At 47.3% G+C, this 14,599-nt stretch overlaps 1 protein-coding gene across 4 annotated transcripts in view; it reads right to left on the bottom strand.

Annotated features, from left to right (window-relative positions):
* Nucleotides 1-14,599, bottom strand: part of LOC139229198 (ceramide synthase 2-like) — a 99,876-nt gene that overhangs the window by 40,843 nt on the left and 44,434 nt on the right. For 3 of the 4 annotated variants that reach the window (XM_070860854.1, XM_070860853.1, XM_070860851.1), the window contains exon 2: nt 10,262-10,435. In XM_070860854.1, the coding sequence (XP_070716955.1) occupies nt 10,262-10,434 (173 nt within the window). In that variant the 5' untranslated portion in view covers nt 10,435. Of the gene's footprint in view, nt 1-10,261; nt 10,436-13,031; nt 13,094-14,599 lie in introns of those variants that run through there. The other variant, XM_070860852.1, reaches the window with a different exon arrangement.

Genomic DNA, 14,599 nt, shown 5'->3' on the forward strand with positions numbered 1-14,599 from the left:
TTTCCACCAATTAAACATTGGGAAGACTGAAGCCTGTGTCTTAGACCACCCCCCACTCACACAACCTCTGTTCCCTCGCCACCGATTCCCTCCCCTCTCCACCCACCGTCTCGGACTGAACCAGACTGTTCCCAGCTATGGTGATCTATCTAACCCCAGAGCTGAGCATCGGTTCAATATCTCCACTACGACAGTTACCTACTGCCACCTCTATTATTCGTCTCCGCCCCGCCTCAGCCCATCTACTGTGGAAACCCTCGTCCATGCATTTCTCTCCTTCCGACACTACTTTTCTAATGCTCTCCTTAACAGCCTCCCATTCTTTACCCTCCATAAACCTCGGCTCATCGAAAACTCTGCTGTCTGTATCCGAATGCGCACTAAGTCCATTCACCCATCACCCCTGCGCTCACTGACTTCCAGTCCTCCAAATGCCTCGAATTTTAAAACCTCACCCTTTGGTTCAAATTGCATCATAGCTTTGCACGCACCCCTGCCACTCACAATCTCTAATCACTCCAACCCAACAACTCAGAACTCAGCGTTCCTCCATCTCTGCCCTACACATCTCTTTTCCCCCCCACCCCCCCCCCTTTTTGACCCACCATTGGCGGCTGTGCCTTCAGCCGTCTGAGTCCAAAGCTCTGAAATTCACTCCTTACAGCCCTTGAACTCTCTCTCTCTCTCTCCCTTCTCTCCCTTAAAATCTACCTCTGACCAATCCTTTGATTACCAGTCCCAATATCATCTTTGGCTCAATGTCAAATTTTGTCTGATTACACTTCTGTGAAACACCTTGGAATGTTTTCTGTTGTTGAAATGTGCAATGTAAATGCAAATTGCTGTGGTGTTACATTTCTCTTTTTCTCACTTCCCGCCTCCAGTATTTCATTACATTAAGCTGAATAGAACAACCCCTTCATTTTATGCCCAGGGCGGCAGAACTCCAATCCAGAGTGGTAACAGGAAGGAGGAGGAAAACAACATTCGCTTTTCACACCCATCAATATCATTTACAGTATGTGGCGTCAAGGTACGGAACATAATGCAGACTCTGGATCTGTGACCTGGGACTGAGCAATCAAGCACAATTCTCGTTCTTTGTCTCTGTCCCATCTTATCTCTCCCCTTCACCCTCCCACCTCTCTTCCTCTCCTGTCTCAACAGGTATTGGTGTGATTTGTCTTATACAAGCATGAGTCCTCTGAACTAGAAGTGATCAGGCAGTTTAGAATTAGCACCACACAGGCAATATTTATGACAGTGGACAAAGAACAATTAAAAGACTGTCAACTGTTCCTGAAAATTCTCACCATTTGCTGTTACAATAGGCACTATTGGCACAAACGCATGACCTCATCTCTTTTATCGGAAAGGAGGAGAGCATGCCGGGAGATCTCAGATGCCATAATCGTGACAATCTTCAAAAAAGGGAACAAGTCCAACTGCGGCAACTACAGAGGAATCTCCCTGCTGTCGGCCACTGGGAAAATAATTGCTAGAATCCTCCTCAACCGTCTTCTCCCTGTGGCAGAAGAGCTCCTCCCGGAGTCACAGTGCAGATTCTGTCCACTAAGGGGTACAACAGACATGATCTTCATTGCGCGACAACAAGAGAATGCAGGGAACAGCACCAATCCTTGTACATGGCCGCCTTTGACCTCACAAAAGCCTTTGACACAGGCAACCATGAGGGACTATGGAGTGTCTTTCTCCGTTTCGGCTGCCCCAAAAGTTTGTCACCATCCTCTGCCTGCTCCACAACGACATGCAAGCCATGATCCTGACCAATGGATCCACCACAGACCCAATACACCTCTGGTCCGGGGTCAAATAGTGCTGCGGCATCGCGCCAGCGCTCTTCTCGGTCTTCCTCGCTGCAATGCTCATCTCACTCAAGCTCCCACTGGAGTGGAACTAAACTATAGAACCAATGGGAACCTGTTCAATCTTCGTCACCTCCAGGCTACATCCAAGGTCGTCCCATCCTCTGTCACCGTACTACAGTACGCGGACGACGCTTGCGTCTGTGCACAGAGGCCGAACTCCAAGCCGTCAGCATCTTCACCGAGGTGTACGAAAGCATGGGCCTTACACTAAACATCCGTAAGACAAAGGTCTTTTACCAACCTTACCCTGCCACACAGCACTGCCCCCCGGTCATCAAAATCCACGGTGCGGCCTTGGACAACGTGGACCATTTTCCATACCCCCGGGAGCCTACTATCAAGCAAGGGCAGACATCGACGTCCACCTCCAGTGAAGACCAGGACCTCAAATCTGGCACCAAGCTTATGGTCTACAAGGCAGTCGTGATATCTGCCCTCCAATGTGGCTCAGAGATGTGGATCATATACAGTAGACACCTCAAAGAACTGAAGTACCACTAGCACTGCCTCCGCAAGATCCTGTAAATCCCACTGGGAGGATAGTCACACTAACGTCAATGTTCTCGATCAGTCCAACATCCCCAGCATCGAAGCACTGACCACACTCCCAAAGCAATGCTCTACTCGGAACTCCTACACGGCAAGTGAACCCCAGGTGGGCAGAGGAAAGGTTTCAAGGACACCCTCAAAGCCTCCTTGATAAAGTGCAACATCCCCACCGACACCTGGGAATCCCTGGCCAAAGACCGCCCTAAGTGGAGGAAGAGCATCCGGGAGGGCGCTGAGCACCGAGTCTCATCGCTGAGAGCATGCAGAAAACAAGCGCAGGCAGCGGAAGGAGTGTGCGGCAAACCAGACTCCCCACCCACCCTTTCCTTCAACGACTGTCTATCCCACCTGTGAGAGACTTTAATTCCCATATTGGAGTGTACAATCTCTTGAGAACTCACTGAGAGCGGAAGCAAGTCTTCCTCGATTTCGAGAGACTGCCTATGATGATGGAATCAAAAGGAGGGAAGATCGTTCAGTTTACTTGTGGCTTATAATGTATTTCGGAACCGAGAGCCACAAGGTCATTTTTGAAATGAATGTAAAAAAACGAAAGCTTCGCACTTTTTAAACCCATCCAGCTCCACTTTACTCAAATCAGCGATCTCCAGGCTCTGGGCCCAGCAATGGTTCACAGCCTTTGCCACTTTGAGCCATTATATTTGGAACATGACCGCATCACGGGGCCAATTTTAACCTGACCCACCCGTGAGGAAAATGACAAGATCAGGGGCAACACTAGTTTTACACCCGTCCCATTTCGCTCCCTAGCGAGGTTATGGGAAGCAATATTGGGAGAGTGGTCAAACTGGCATTCCACCCGATCCCAGGAGGTCTTACTTGCTGATGTAGGTTAAATTTAACCCTCCCATGTTTCAGTGTCCAGGCTTTGCAATCAATGATGTGTTTACCTGGAGCAGTCAAGGGGTTAGAATTCTGTTGTGTATGAATATACCTTGTACACTCAATGTACAGTTACATAAGACCAATGAATGTATCTTTACACTGTGTACAATATGCCTGTACCACCAGATGGTGCAACAGGTGGCAACCTAGAGGTCACCTGTACGCTGCAGGTGACCAGGTATAAAAGGGAGCCCACCTCACTGTAACCTCATTCAGGAGCTGCAATAAATGGACTAAGGTCACAACAGTTCAAGTGTAATACCTTACCTCGTGGAGTCATTACTAAAGTGCCTGCAAACACCACAATTGGCGATGAGAATACGAATTCCACGCAAAAAATGGCCAACCTTAGCAACTTTCAACAATTCGCTGATGAAGAATGGGATGCCTTTGTGGAAAGGCTAGAACACTACTTTATCGTGAACGACCCAGCTGGAAAGACACCGACCTCGCTCACTGATAAGCACGGAGTCATTCTGCTCAGCAGTTGTGGGCCCACCGTTCATGGCCTTGTCAGGGACTTGCTAGCCCCAGAGAAGACGACAACAAAAACATTCTTGGAGCTCATAACCTTGATACAGAACAGCTTAAGCCAAAAGAGAGCATCCCAACAGTCAGACACCGGTTCTATACATACCGGCGGCCCGAAGGCCAAGAAATCGCAAAATACGCTGCAGACAGGTGGTGATTGGCTGCACCGTGTGATTTTGGTGACCACCGCACTGAAGGACATCTTTGTTGTCAGAATCGGCCACGAAGGCCTCCTCCACAGAGGCTGCTCTCTGTGGACACCACCATCACCCTGCAGAAGGCAATTAGCGTGAGCCAAGCATTCATGGCCTTGGCCTGCGATTCCAGAAGGATAATGACTCAACCCCAGGACTCCAACACGGCAAGTACAGTGAACCGAATGGCGCCTTTCAGAGGCAAGACTGTGACCCTGAGTCCCGCAACCCTGAGTCCGCCACAGGAGGCCAAACGGCCAGCCCCATGCTGGCACTGTGGAGGAAATCAGAGGGTCCACGAATACAGATATAGAGACTACACTTGCAAGGACTGTAACACTAAAGGCCATCTGCAGTGAATGTGTAACATAAATTTTACTGATCGAGTCGCTGAAGAGTTGGCTGATCACCTGGGCTCCAGCGCTGAAGAGATAGTCCAGGAGGCAGCTCAGCCCCAGGAAGAGGTGTACGGAGTGTTTACCTGCTCCACGAGAGTACCCCGTTGAAGCTAGAAGTTGAAATCAACGGTGTTCCAGTCTTGATGGAGGTCGACACAGGGGTGAACCAATCGCTGATGAACCAGGCAGCCTTCGAGAAACTCTGGGACACCCCTATCGAACATAAAATGCTACCAATCCAGGCGGAGCTGCTCACTTTCACAAACGACACCATCCCAGTCGTTGGCAGTGTGGATGATCAGGTGTCCCATGGCGGCGCGATGCACAAGTTACCTTTGTGGATCGTTGCTGGTGATGGTCCAACGCTGCTAGTAAGAAGTTGGATGAAACAAATCCCAATCTGTTGGAGCTGGGAAAGCCTCTAGGCCCCGTCGATCGACGTCCTAGGCGGCCCCAAATTTGGATCCATTGTGGCACCTAAAGATCCTACCATCCAGCTCAACTGCGCGGCAACGATACAGACCGCACTACCCAACGGCGAGATGGTCCAACCCGAACGGACAGAGCACACCTTCCGGGCCGTGGCAGGACTCAAGGGAGAAGATCGAGACAGAAGATATTTCCCCAGCTTCAGTGGCAGACCCTGGGGAGAGAAGGATCATCGCAGCCTACCTCGAAGAGTGTGAAAAGATGGCACCTGCACCACGAGGCGAAGTGCCTGAAATCAAGATGGCCATGACCAGACCACAAGGGGCAACGTTGAGGGAGCAACACATGATGCCGAGCAGCGAACCGGATTGGGGTAAAGATTGCAAGGCCCTCTTAAAGGAGACCGGCAACCCAGAAAAATTAAAAGGGACAGTTCCACATTTTGTATAAAAGTGCCGGTGATACTAATGAGACATGTAATTAACAAATGCAAGTATGTAACTGTACCGTTGAACAGCGATGCCGGTAGGACACGCGGAAAAGGTGTAATTGATGAACATAAGTATCTAAATGTAACATTGTACAGCGATGCTGGTAATATACAGGGAAAAAATTTAATTGAATGTTTAGAAGTAATTGACAAATGTGAACTCGTACCTGAAAGCAATTGGAGCCAATGTATCATGAATATAAACGATGGAATAATGTGTGATGTCGGGTTCAAGATGCTCGCCGATAAAACCAAGGGCAACCTCCCGTTTGAAGCACCCAGGTCCAGCGGGCTACCCAATCATGAAGCCTGCACCTCCAGGACCAAAGTGATGCCCCAGGGAGCGTGGCCACACACACACACAGCAGGGCCAGCGATCAGTGGACAGCACAGGCACCATGCCCCAGATCGGCCCTACCCCTCTGGCCACTAGGTCCAGCATTGGGAGCAAGAGGCCAGCAACCTCCAGCCCTCCCAAGGGGACCTGGGATGACCAGGCTCCAAAAAGCGCTGAAGGACAGCAGGGAGACCCTGCAGCCCTCAAAGGAGGACAAGGAAGCCACACATTCCTGTGGCTCTGCCCACCACTAAGCAATGGCAAAAGCCCCGAGAGTCAGCCAAGGAAGCGACTCGAGCCCACCCAGCTGGCAGGGGGCGCAGCGCCGCCATCAGACAACCTGGACACAGTCCAGTTACTCTGGAACTAGCGTCCTCACCCACCTGCACCTACACCCCAGGGGCAAGACTGCAAGACCTTATCTGTAAAATGTACTTGATCCACCACTGCTAAACCCAAACAGACATGTAACCAATCCTACTTTTTTTTGTACATGTATGTAAATACAACTGTTGAGCCACACACATGGTCTATGTATGGGGGGGGGTGGGGGGGTGGAAATGGATGTATGTAGCCATGGACACATGGATCACACCCAGAACCCACACAAACCCCCACTTCAACCTCCAACCGTCCACTGCTGACCATTTCCCAATGTTGTGGCAATAAGGACTTGGGGGTCCACAGGGAGAGAGCCATTCCCAAGTACAGACAAGGTGCAAGGGCTTTGGCCACTCAAGTCGAGGGCCAGAGCACCCAGTGCAAAGGCCAGTGGCACAAGACTTAGGGGTGAGTGATGTTGTGTATACATATACCCTGTATACTCAATGTACAGTTACATAAGACCAATGAATGTATCTTTACACTATATACACTATGCCTGTACCACCAGAGGGTGCAACAGGTGGAGACCTAGAGGTCATCTGTACACTGCAGGTAACTAGGTATAAAAGGGAATCCACCTTACTGTAACCTCATTCAGGAGCTGCAATAAATGGACTAAGGTCACAACAGTTCAAGTGCAATACCTTACCTCGTGGAGTCATTACTAAAGTGCCTGCAAACACCACAAAATCAATCAGCTATTTCTTCCTGGTTTCTACAGACGCCTGATTCAATAGAAACAAAAACTGATTCTATGTCAGGTCCACCACTTGTGGCAAGCTTAATCAATGTAATTCACAGACTGTCGGGAGTTTTGAAACAATTGGTAATTGTTAGATTAGGAAGTTCATCCTTCACCTTCCAACTACACTGAAGGACTGAAAGTTATTTTTTCCTATTCAATTTGTGCTCTTATTTATTCTCTAATGTCTGTGCTGCCCCTCACTCTACATCTTTAATTCAGCTACGCTCTGAACTCCTGCACAATCCCACTAGCATCACTCAGTCTCCCAGTTCCTCTCCTACCCCAAACCCCACCCCCACAGGAACAGTCACATCATATCTCGGATCTGAATGAGCACCACGAATCTACACAATGGAGTCCGTGAATCACCTTGGAATGTCCCGACTGGGTCTCTGACCACGCTCGGAGTACTCACCTTGGCCATCAGCACGGGATTCCCAAAGCTTCACCTCCAAGATCGATCGCTCACATTGCAATAAAAACACAGTATTGATTGAATTAAGTAACCAGAAGTCCATTCATATTCAATTGGGAGTCAGTCCTTTTGCCAGTACTCAAGGTAGCTCCAATTAATCTCTAATTAGCCCCCCATCCCCCCACACAGCATCAGCTGTGGCTCAGTGGGTAGCACTCTCACCTGATTCAGAAGGTTGTGGGTTCGAGTCCCACTCCAGAGACCCAAGCACAAAAATCTAGGCTGACACTCCAGTGCAGTACTGAGGGAGTGCTGTCTTTCAGATGGGATGCTGTTGGAGATGCTGTCTTTCAGAAGGGACGTTAAACCGAGGCCCCATCTGTCCTCTCAGGTGGACATAAAAGATCCCATGGCACTATTTCGAAGAGCAGCAGGGAGTTATTGTCTTGGCCAATATTTATCCATCAATCAACTTAAGAAATTGAATATCTGATCATTATCACATTGCTACTTGTGGGAACTTGCTGTGCACAAATTGGTTGCCACTTTTCCTACATTACAACAGTGACTGCACATCAAAAAGTACTTAATTGGCTGTAAAAAGCTTTGGGACATCTGGTAGTCTTGAAAGGTGCTATATTAATGCAAGTCTGTCTTTCTTTTCTTTTTAATCACTGCTGTAATGCAAGGGACATGGCAGCCATTTTGAGCACAGCAAGATCAAACAAACAGCAATGTGTTACTGACCAGATCATCTGGGGTTTATTTTTTAAGCGATGTTAGTTGAGGGATAACTATTGACCAGGACTCTGGGAGAACTCCCCGATCTTCTTTGAATATCCACGAGACCCACTTCCTGTTCCCTCGACCCTATTCCCACCAATCTGACCACCCAACTTCCTTTTCTGGCTCCCATGTTATGATATTGGTAATGGTTCTCTCTCCTCAGGTACTGTCCCCCTCTGCTTCAAATCTGCCGTCATCACCCCTCTCCTCAAAAAAACAATCCTTGACCCCATCACCCTTGCAAACTACCACCCCATCTCCAACCTCCTTGAAAGTGTTGTTTGCCACCTAAATCCGTGCCTGTCTTTCCTGCAATTCCAGGTTTGAATCCCTCCAATCAGGTTTGCGCCCCTGCCACAGTACCGAAACGGCTCTCATCAAAGGCATCCTTTGTGACTGTGACAAAGGTAAACTATCCCTCCTTGACTTGTCTGCAGCCTTTGACACAGTTGACTACTCTATCCTTCAACGTCTCTCTCCACCGTCGTCCAGCTGGGTGGGACTGCACTCGCCTGGTTCCATTCTTATCTCTCTCATTGTAGCCAGAGAATCACCTGCAACGGCTTCTCGTCCCATTCCTGCATTGTTACCTCTGGTGTCCCCCAAGGATCTATCCTTGGCCTCCTCTTATTTCTCATCTACATGCTGCCCCTTGACGACATCATCTGAAAATACAGCATCAATTCCCACATGTACGCTGACGACACCCAGCTCTACATTCACCACCACTTCTCTTAACCCCTCTATGGTCTCGAAATTGTCTATCTGCTTGTCCAACATCCAGTACTGGATGAGCAGAAATTTTCTCCCAATTAAATATTGGGAAGACCGAAGCCATTGTTTTCAGTCCTTGCCACAAACTCCATTCCCTAGCTACTGAATCCATCCCTCTCCCCAACATCTGTTTGAGGCTGAACCACACGGTTTGCAACCTTGGGACATTTTACTACGTTGAAGGTGCTTTATAAATACATGTTGTTGTTGTTGAATAGTGCCATGGGATCTTTTACGTCCACTGTTGGGGCATACAGGGCCTTGCTTTAATGACTCATCCGAAAGATGGCACCTCCAACATGTACTCCCTTCAGTACTACACTGAAGTGTCAGCCTAGATTTTGTGCTCCAGTGTCTGGAATGGGGCTTGAATCCACAACCATCTGACTCAGAAGCTACCACTGATCGATCTCGATCGTTGTACCACGGTTAGTGTCCCTCTTCCTTTAAAGTTTGTTCTCTTGCTGCTCCCAATCTCCAAATACTCAGTCCTCCACAAGCTTCTTCCTCACTATTGAAATTCTCACCATGCTGCATCCTGCTCTAACTCTACTCCTGTAATACAGGAGCCCTACGCTAGTGTTGCTGCTCCTGTGACACGGATCGCGTGCAGCTGCCGCACCCTGAAGGGAAGCCTACTGGGATTTGCAAAGACCAGCAGCCTTAGTGATCTCAGCAGGCTTACCGTTGGGCTGCAGCTCGCTGTACAGCAGGAGACAGAAGCTGTGGTACCAACAAAGGTCTCGCATAGTACATTCTGTCCCAGCACCTCAAACAAGGAATTTCTCAGCTTCTTCAGTCGGTCCCTCTTCCTGCAATCCATAGACTTTTAAAACCCAAGGTTAACATTTTAATCACTACTTTCTTTTCTGTTCTCATTTCAATCTTGGTGGCACACTGCAGCTCAAGGGATTGGGCCCCCCTCGGCCCCCTCCACCTGGCGGCCTAGGGCCTCCTCGCCCTGGGCCCCCCACCCACCTGGCGGCCTAGGGCCTCCTCGCCCTGGGCCCCCCACCCACCTGGCGGCCTGGGCCCCTTCCACTTGGCTCCTCCTCGCCCTGGGCCCCGTCACCCTGGGCTTCTCCTTAGGAAAACAAAAATTCCAATAGGAAGGGGAAGCTGCAGGATTAAAAGTTGTCAAAGAGAGACCGGCTCATCAGGTTATTAAAACCTGGATTGAAAGTACACGGTGTGTGAGAACACTGTCACGTAACATTTATTGAATTGGTTAATCTATTGAGCCCGTACCTGATATTTCTTGTTTCAATCTTAGCTTATGAGGTTTTTAAACAATGAAACAAAGCAATCTTCAAATCGAGAAGTAGTTTCACCTAGACCATGAACTATTGAAGCAGCTTCTTCTAATTATAGCCATGGAAACTAAAATACAACACAGGAATAAAGGAGAATGTTAGCGAGCCAGGCCCAAACTACCTTTCAAACAGGCAGCGGGCAGCAATAAACACAAATGCATATGGGATGGCGATGACAAGGTCACGAGGTCGGGGATATCGGGTATGTTCAGAATCTTCCATATCCTTCCACGTGATGCCCGGTGGTAGCCAGTATTCATGGTGCCACAGCCATTTGTCCAGGATAGACAACATCCTAGAGGCAAGAAAAACAGACGGTCAAGCAGAAGTTAACCCCCACCAGCTTTCAATTCATTCTCTTAAACTTGCCGGAATTCTGCCCCAATCCCATTTTAGATTTTAAAATATTGAGATTTAGAAAGTATTGTATTCGAGTTAGAGCACCGTGCACGATCCTACACCACATATTGAAATGCTTCACAAAAATAACTCCATCTCAAGGAGGATCATAAAAGGGTCCTGAACATTGAGGATACACGAACCAATTGCTCGCGCTAGTTTCTAGCCGTTGTTTCTGTAAAAACCCTTCAAAACTAACGGCCCAGAAACCCTGGTCGGCTGCTTCCCGCGGGCGATCGAGGGAAGAAACTTAAGATGCGCACTTACCTGAAGCTGCTGTGCCTACGCGAGTTCCCGGTCCTGAGGCCTCCACTGACTGCGCATCGCAGCGCGTGCATCGTCAGGACGTGCATAGGGCTGGAGCTGCAGTCACATGGCTCTGGGCAGCCAAAGTATATTCTCATTCATAATAATGGGAACTCCGAAGTTGGAGCTCCCATTATTATGAATGAGAACTCCCCCCCCCACCCCCCACCCCCAACACTAATAAAAAATAGAAAAAAAAATACACCACATATCAAGTTAAATTAGTTATTTATGTATTATAAAAAAATATATATTTTTCCAATTAAAAAAAAGTTTTTTAAATTATGGTTTAAAAAACTTACCGTAGTGGGGAGGGTTTTTAAACAATAAAATGTGTTTTTATAATTTTATTTTAAAATGTTTGTGTATTTTAAAACTCTTACACCTGTAAAAGGTGGCTATGCACCTGCTTTTATCAGGCTCAAGAATTTTCAGGACATTTGTTGGGCAACATATGGGTAAATCCCGCAACCTTGCCCATGTAAATGTCCTCACTCCTGAGATACGGAAGATCTGTCAAGCTCCAACTTGAGGCACTGGCCCCATGGAACTGTAACCCAGCAAAAGACGAGTGCGCTCAGAAGAGGACAGGAGAAAAGCAGCAAACCAATGGAGAAAAATTTAAGGATAAATGTTAGGTCGCCTTGTGTGCTGAGGGATAAGCCTGTGCCTATCCCCTTTTCGCCAACCCAAGGTCACTTAAAGCAAGTTTATTTATCCAATTACTCAGGCCTCCAATAAGAACATACAATATTAGGTTCCTTATTCTTACCCACACCACTGCTTTTCTTTACAGTAATTAATTACACGCCACATTCCATGGGTTTCTTGCTGAACCAGTTTCTGCCCACATTTAATTTCATTGCAGCACAATAAATGTTGACTTATTGTAGCTGTGAGGAGGAAGTGACATTTTTGACTTAACCTCATGCTCCCAACATTTCATTGCTCCACTGATCCAACACTGGTTACACAGGAAGTAGAGATCCATTTTTACTGGCGCTTAGATGTACAATGGTTCAACAACAACTTGTATTTATATAGCATCTTTAATGTAGTAAAATGTCCCAAGGCGCTTCACAGGAGTGTTATAAGACAAATCAAATAAATTTGACACCAAGCCACGCAAGAAGAAATTACAGCAAAAACTTAGTCAAAGAGGTAGGTTTTAAGGAACATCTTAAAAGGAGGAGGGGTGTAGAGAGGAGGAGAGGTTTAGGCAGGGAGTTCCAGAGCTTGGGGCCCAGGCAGGTGAAGGCACGGCCACCAATGGTTGAGCAATTAGAATCAGGGATGCTGAAGGAGAGAATTTGAAGAGCACAGATATCTCAGGGGGTTGTGAGGCAGAAGGATATGAAAGAGATAAGGAGGGCAAGGCCATGGAAGGATTTGTAAACATGGATGAGAATTTTGAAATTGAAGCGTTGCTTAACTGGGAGCCAATGTAGGTCAGGGGTGATGAGTGTGCGGGACTTGGTGCAAGTTAGGACACGGGCTGCCAAGTTTTGGATGATCTCTAGTTTACATAGGATAGAATGAGAGAAGCCAACCAGGAGTGCGTGGAGTAGTCAAGTCTAGAGGTAACAAAGGCATCGATTAGGGCTTCAGCATCAGTTGAGCTGAGGCAGGGGCGGAGACGGGCGATGTTATGGAGGTGGAAATAGGCGGTTTTATTTATGCCGTGAATGTGGTTGGAAGCTCATTTCAGAGTCAAATATGACACCAAGGTTGCAAATAGTCTGGTTCACCCTCAGATGCTAGAAACATGTAAAGTTGACACCTTTCCTTGGAGTAGCAACATGTTGATTGAGAAAACTATCCTGAACGCACTGGGGAAAAAAAAGCTCCCTCTTCTCACCGCAAACTTTCCCCCTATCCCAGTCTGTATGTGTATAATTAAAATCTCTGCCAACTATAACTTGGTTATAACACACCACCCTAATTGGACTACGATTTTCACCCTTTACTTCCTTTCCACGTTTTGGAAGTCTCCAACATGCTCCCAGTGATGTGACCAATCCCTCAATATTCCTCAGCTCATCCCAAAAGGCATATGTTTGGACCATGGCTCTATTTAAACCAACACAAAGAATAGCATCAAAGTTTGAAGCGTGTATCAATATTATTCCATAAACTTGCTGCAATAAAACAGAGGAGATAAGAGAAGTAGTGACAACGTTCCTGACCTTAAATGCTGGTGTCTTGTGATATGCCGCCAGAGGAATGTCTCCAAACCTGAACTTTGAGCACCTCTTCTGCCATTAAAACCCCAGCTAAGTGATCAAAGTACCTGATTCAGCACCAATGTTGAGCTGAAGACCACATGTGTAGACTGTACTAACAGAAGGGAGAGAGAAAGCTGTATCAGAGGTTTAAAAAATTTAATCATTCCACATCCAGTGATCAGATTTAACAACTCAGATAGCCAAATAAAATGTGTGCCTATCTACAGGAGGGACGAAGGTTAAACGTGCACCATTAGCGATGGCCCAAGACACTATTCTATCGGAAGGAGACACCTCATTTAGAATTGGCAACAAGTTATTATTCAACAACAACAGCAACTTCATTGAAAGGAAAGGGTAAACCTCACCAATGTCGGATTCATTCCAGGTTTCTGTGTAGACACTCAAGGAAAAAGTCTAGATACAAACAAGATCGAAAGATGTGTTTCACAACCTGTCATTGTACAAAACGAGGAAAAACAATGATTTGGTCCCCAATTCTGTATGTTGCAGGCCTGAAACTAGAATTTACAGCACCAGACACAGGAACCAACCCCAAAATGTGTTACTAACCCATAATGCAGTGCGTCTGGCTACACGAACCAGCCAGAGGATCAGACTTTAGGCCCATCAACTAGATTTTTGTTTTGAGCTTCAATGTTTTGGGGGAGGAGCTGAAAGTGTCCTGTATGGATCAGTCTCATTCAAGCAATTAACCCACTTACAATAGCAAGATTAGAGGCATTTGTTATAGATGACATCCTCTAGCCCTAGAACCATCCCAGATCTCTGCACTCCTCCAATTCTGGCCTCTTGTGCATGCTGCTTTTCATCATCCCGATTAGTGGCTGTGCCTTCAGCTGCCTAGGCCCCAAGCTCTGGAATTCCCTCCCAAAACCAGTCTCTCTCTCTCCTCTTTTAAGACACTCCTTAAAACCTACCCCTTTGACCAAGCTTGACCTTCCTTATTTGGCTCTGTTCCACATTGGATGGTGAATACTGAGCCATCGGGTTTTGCAGCAATAGCAGAAAGCAGAAGATGGGAGGGGGTGGGGCAACAAGGAGGGAGCAAGCAAAGGCTGGGGTAGATTTCCAAAAACAAAATTGTAGAGTTCTTTTTTTTTGGAAGGAGTGGGTTCAGTGCGTTGCCGGTCAGTCAAGAGATGAATGTTGGCCTTTAAATGTGCCCTTGCACACCGGAAAATCCAATGGTTTCAGGCTTTTCTTTTTCTTTTTTATATCAGTAAGTAAGCCGTTAATATTGGTGTCTTTTTCTTTTTTATATCAGTAAGTAAGCTGTTAACATTGGTGTCTTTTTCTTTTTTATATCAATAAGTAACCTGTTAACATTGTTGTCGCCAAATTAAGCATATCTAAGGGTTAATCATGGCAGGAGAGCTCGGTCACGTGATATGCTCCTCCTGTACCATGTGGGAACTCAGGGACACTTCCGGTGGCCCCGACGACTAAGTGTGCGGGAAGTATATCCACCTCCAGCTCCTGACGGACCGCGTTGCGGATTTGGAGCT

The sequence above is a fragment of the Pristiophorus japonicus genome, chromosome 18, assembly GCF_044704955.1.
Source record: "Pristiophorus japonicus isolate sPriJap1 chromosome 18, sPriJap1.hap1, whole genome shotgun sequence".
NCBI classification, from domain to species: Eukaryota; Metazoa; Chordata; class Chondrichthyes; family Pristiophoridae; genus Pristiophorus; species Pristiophorus japonicus.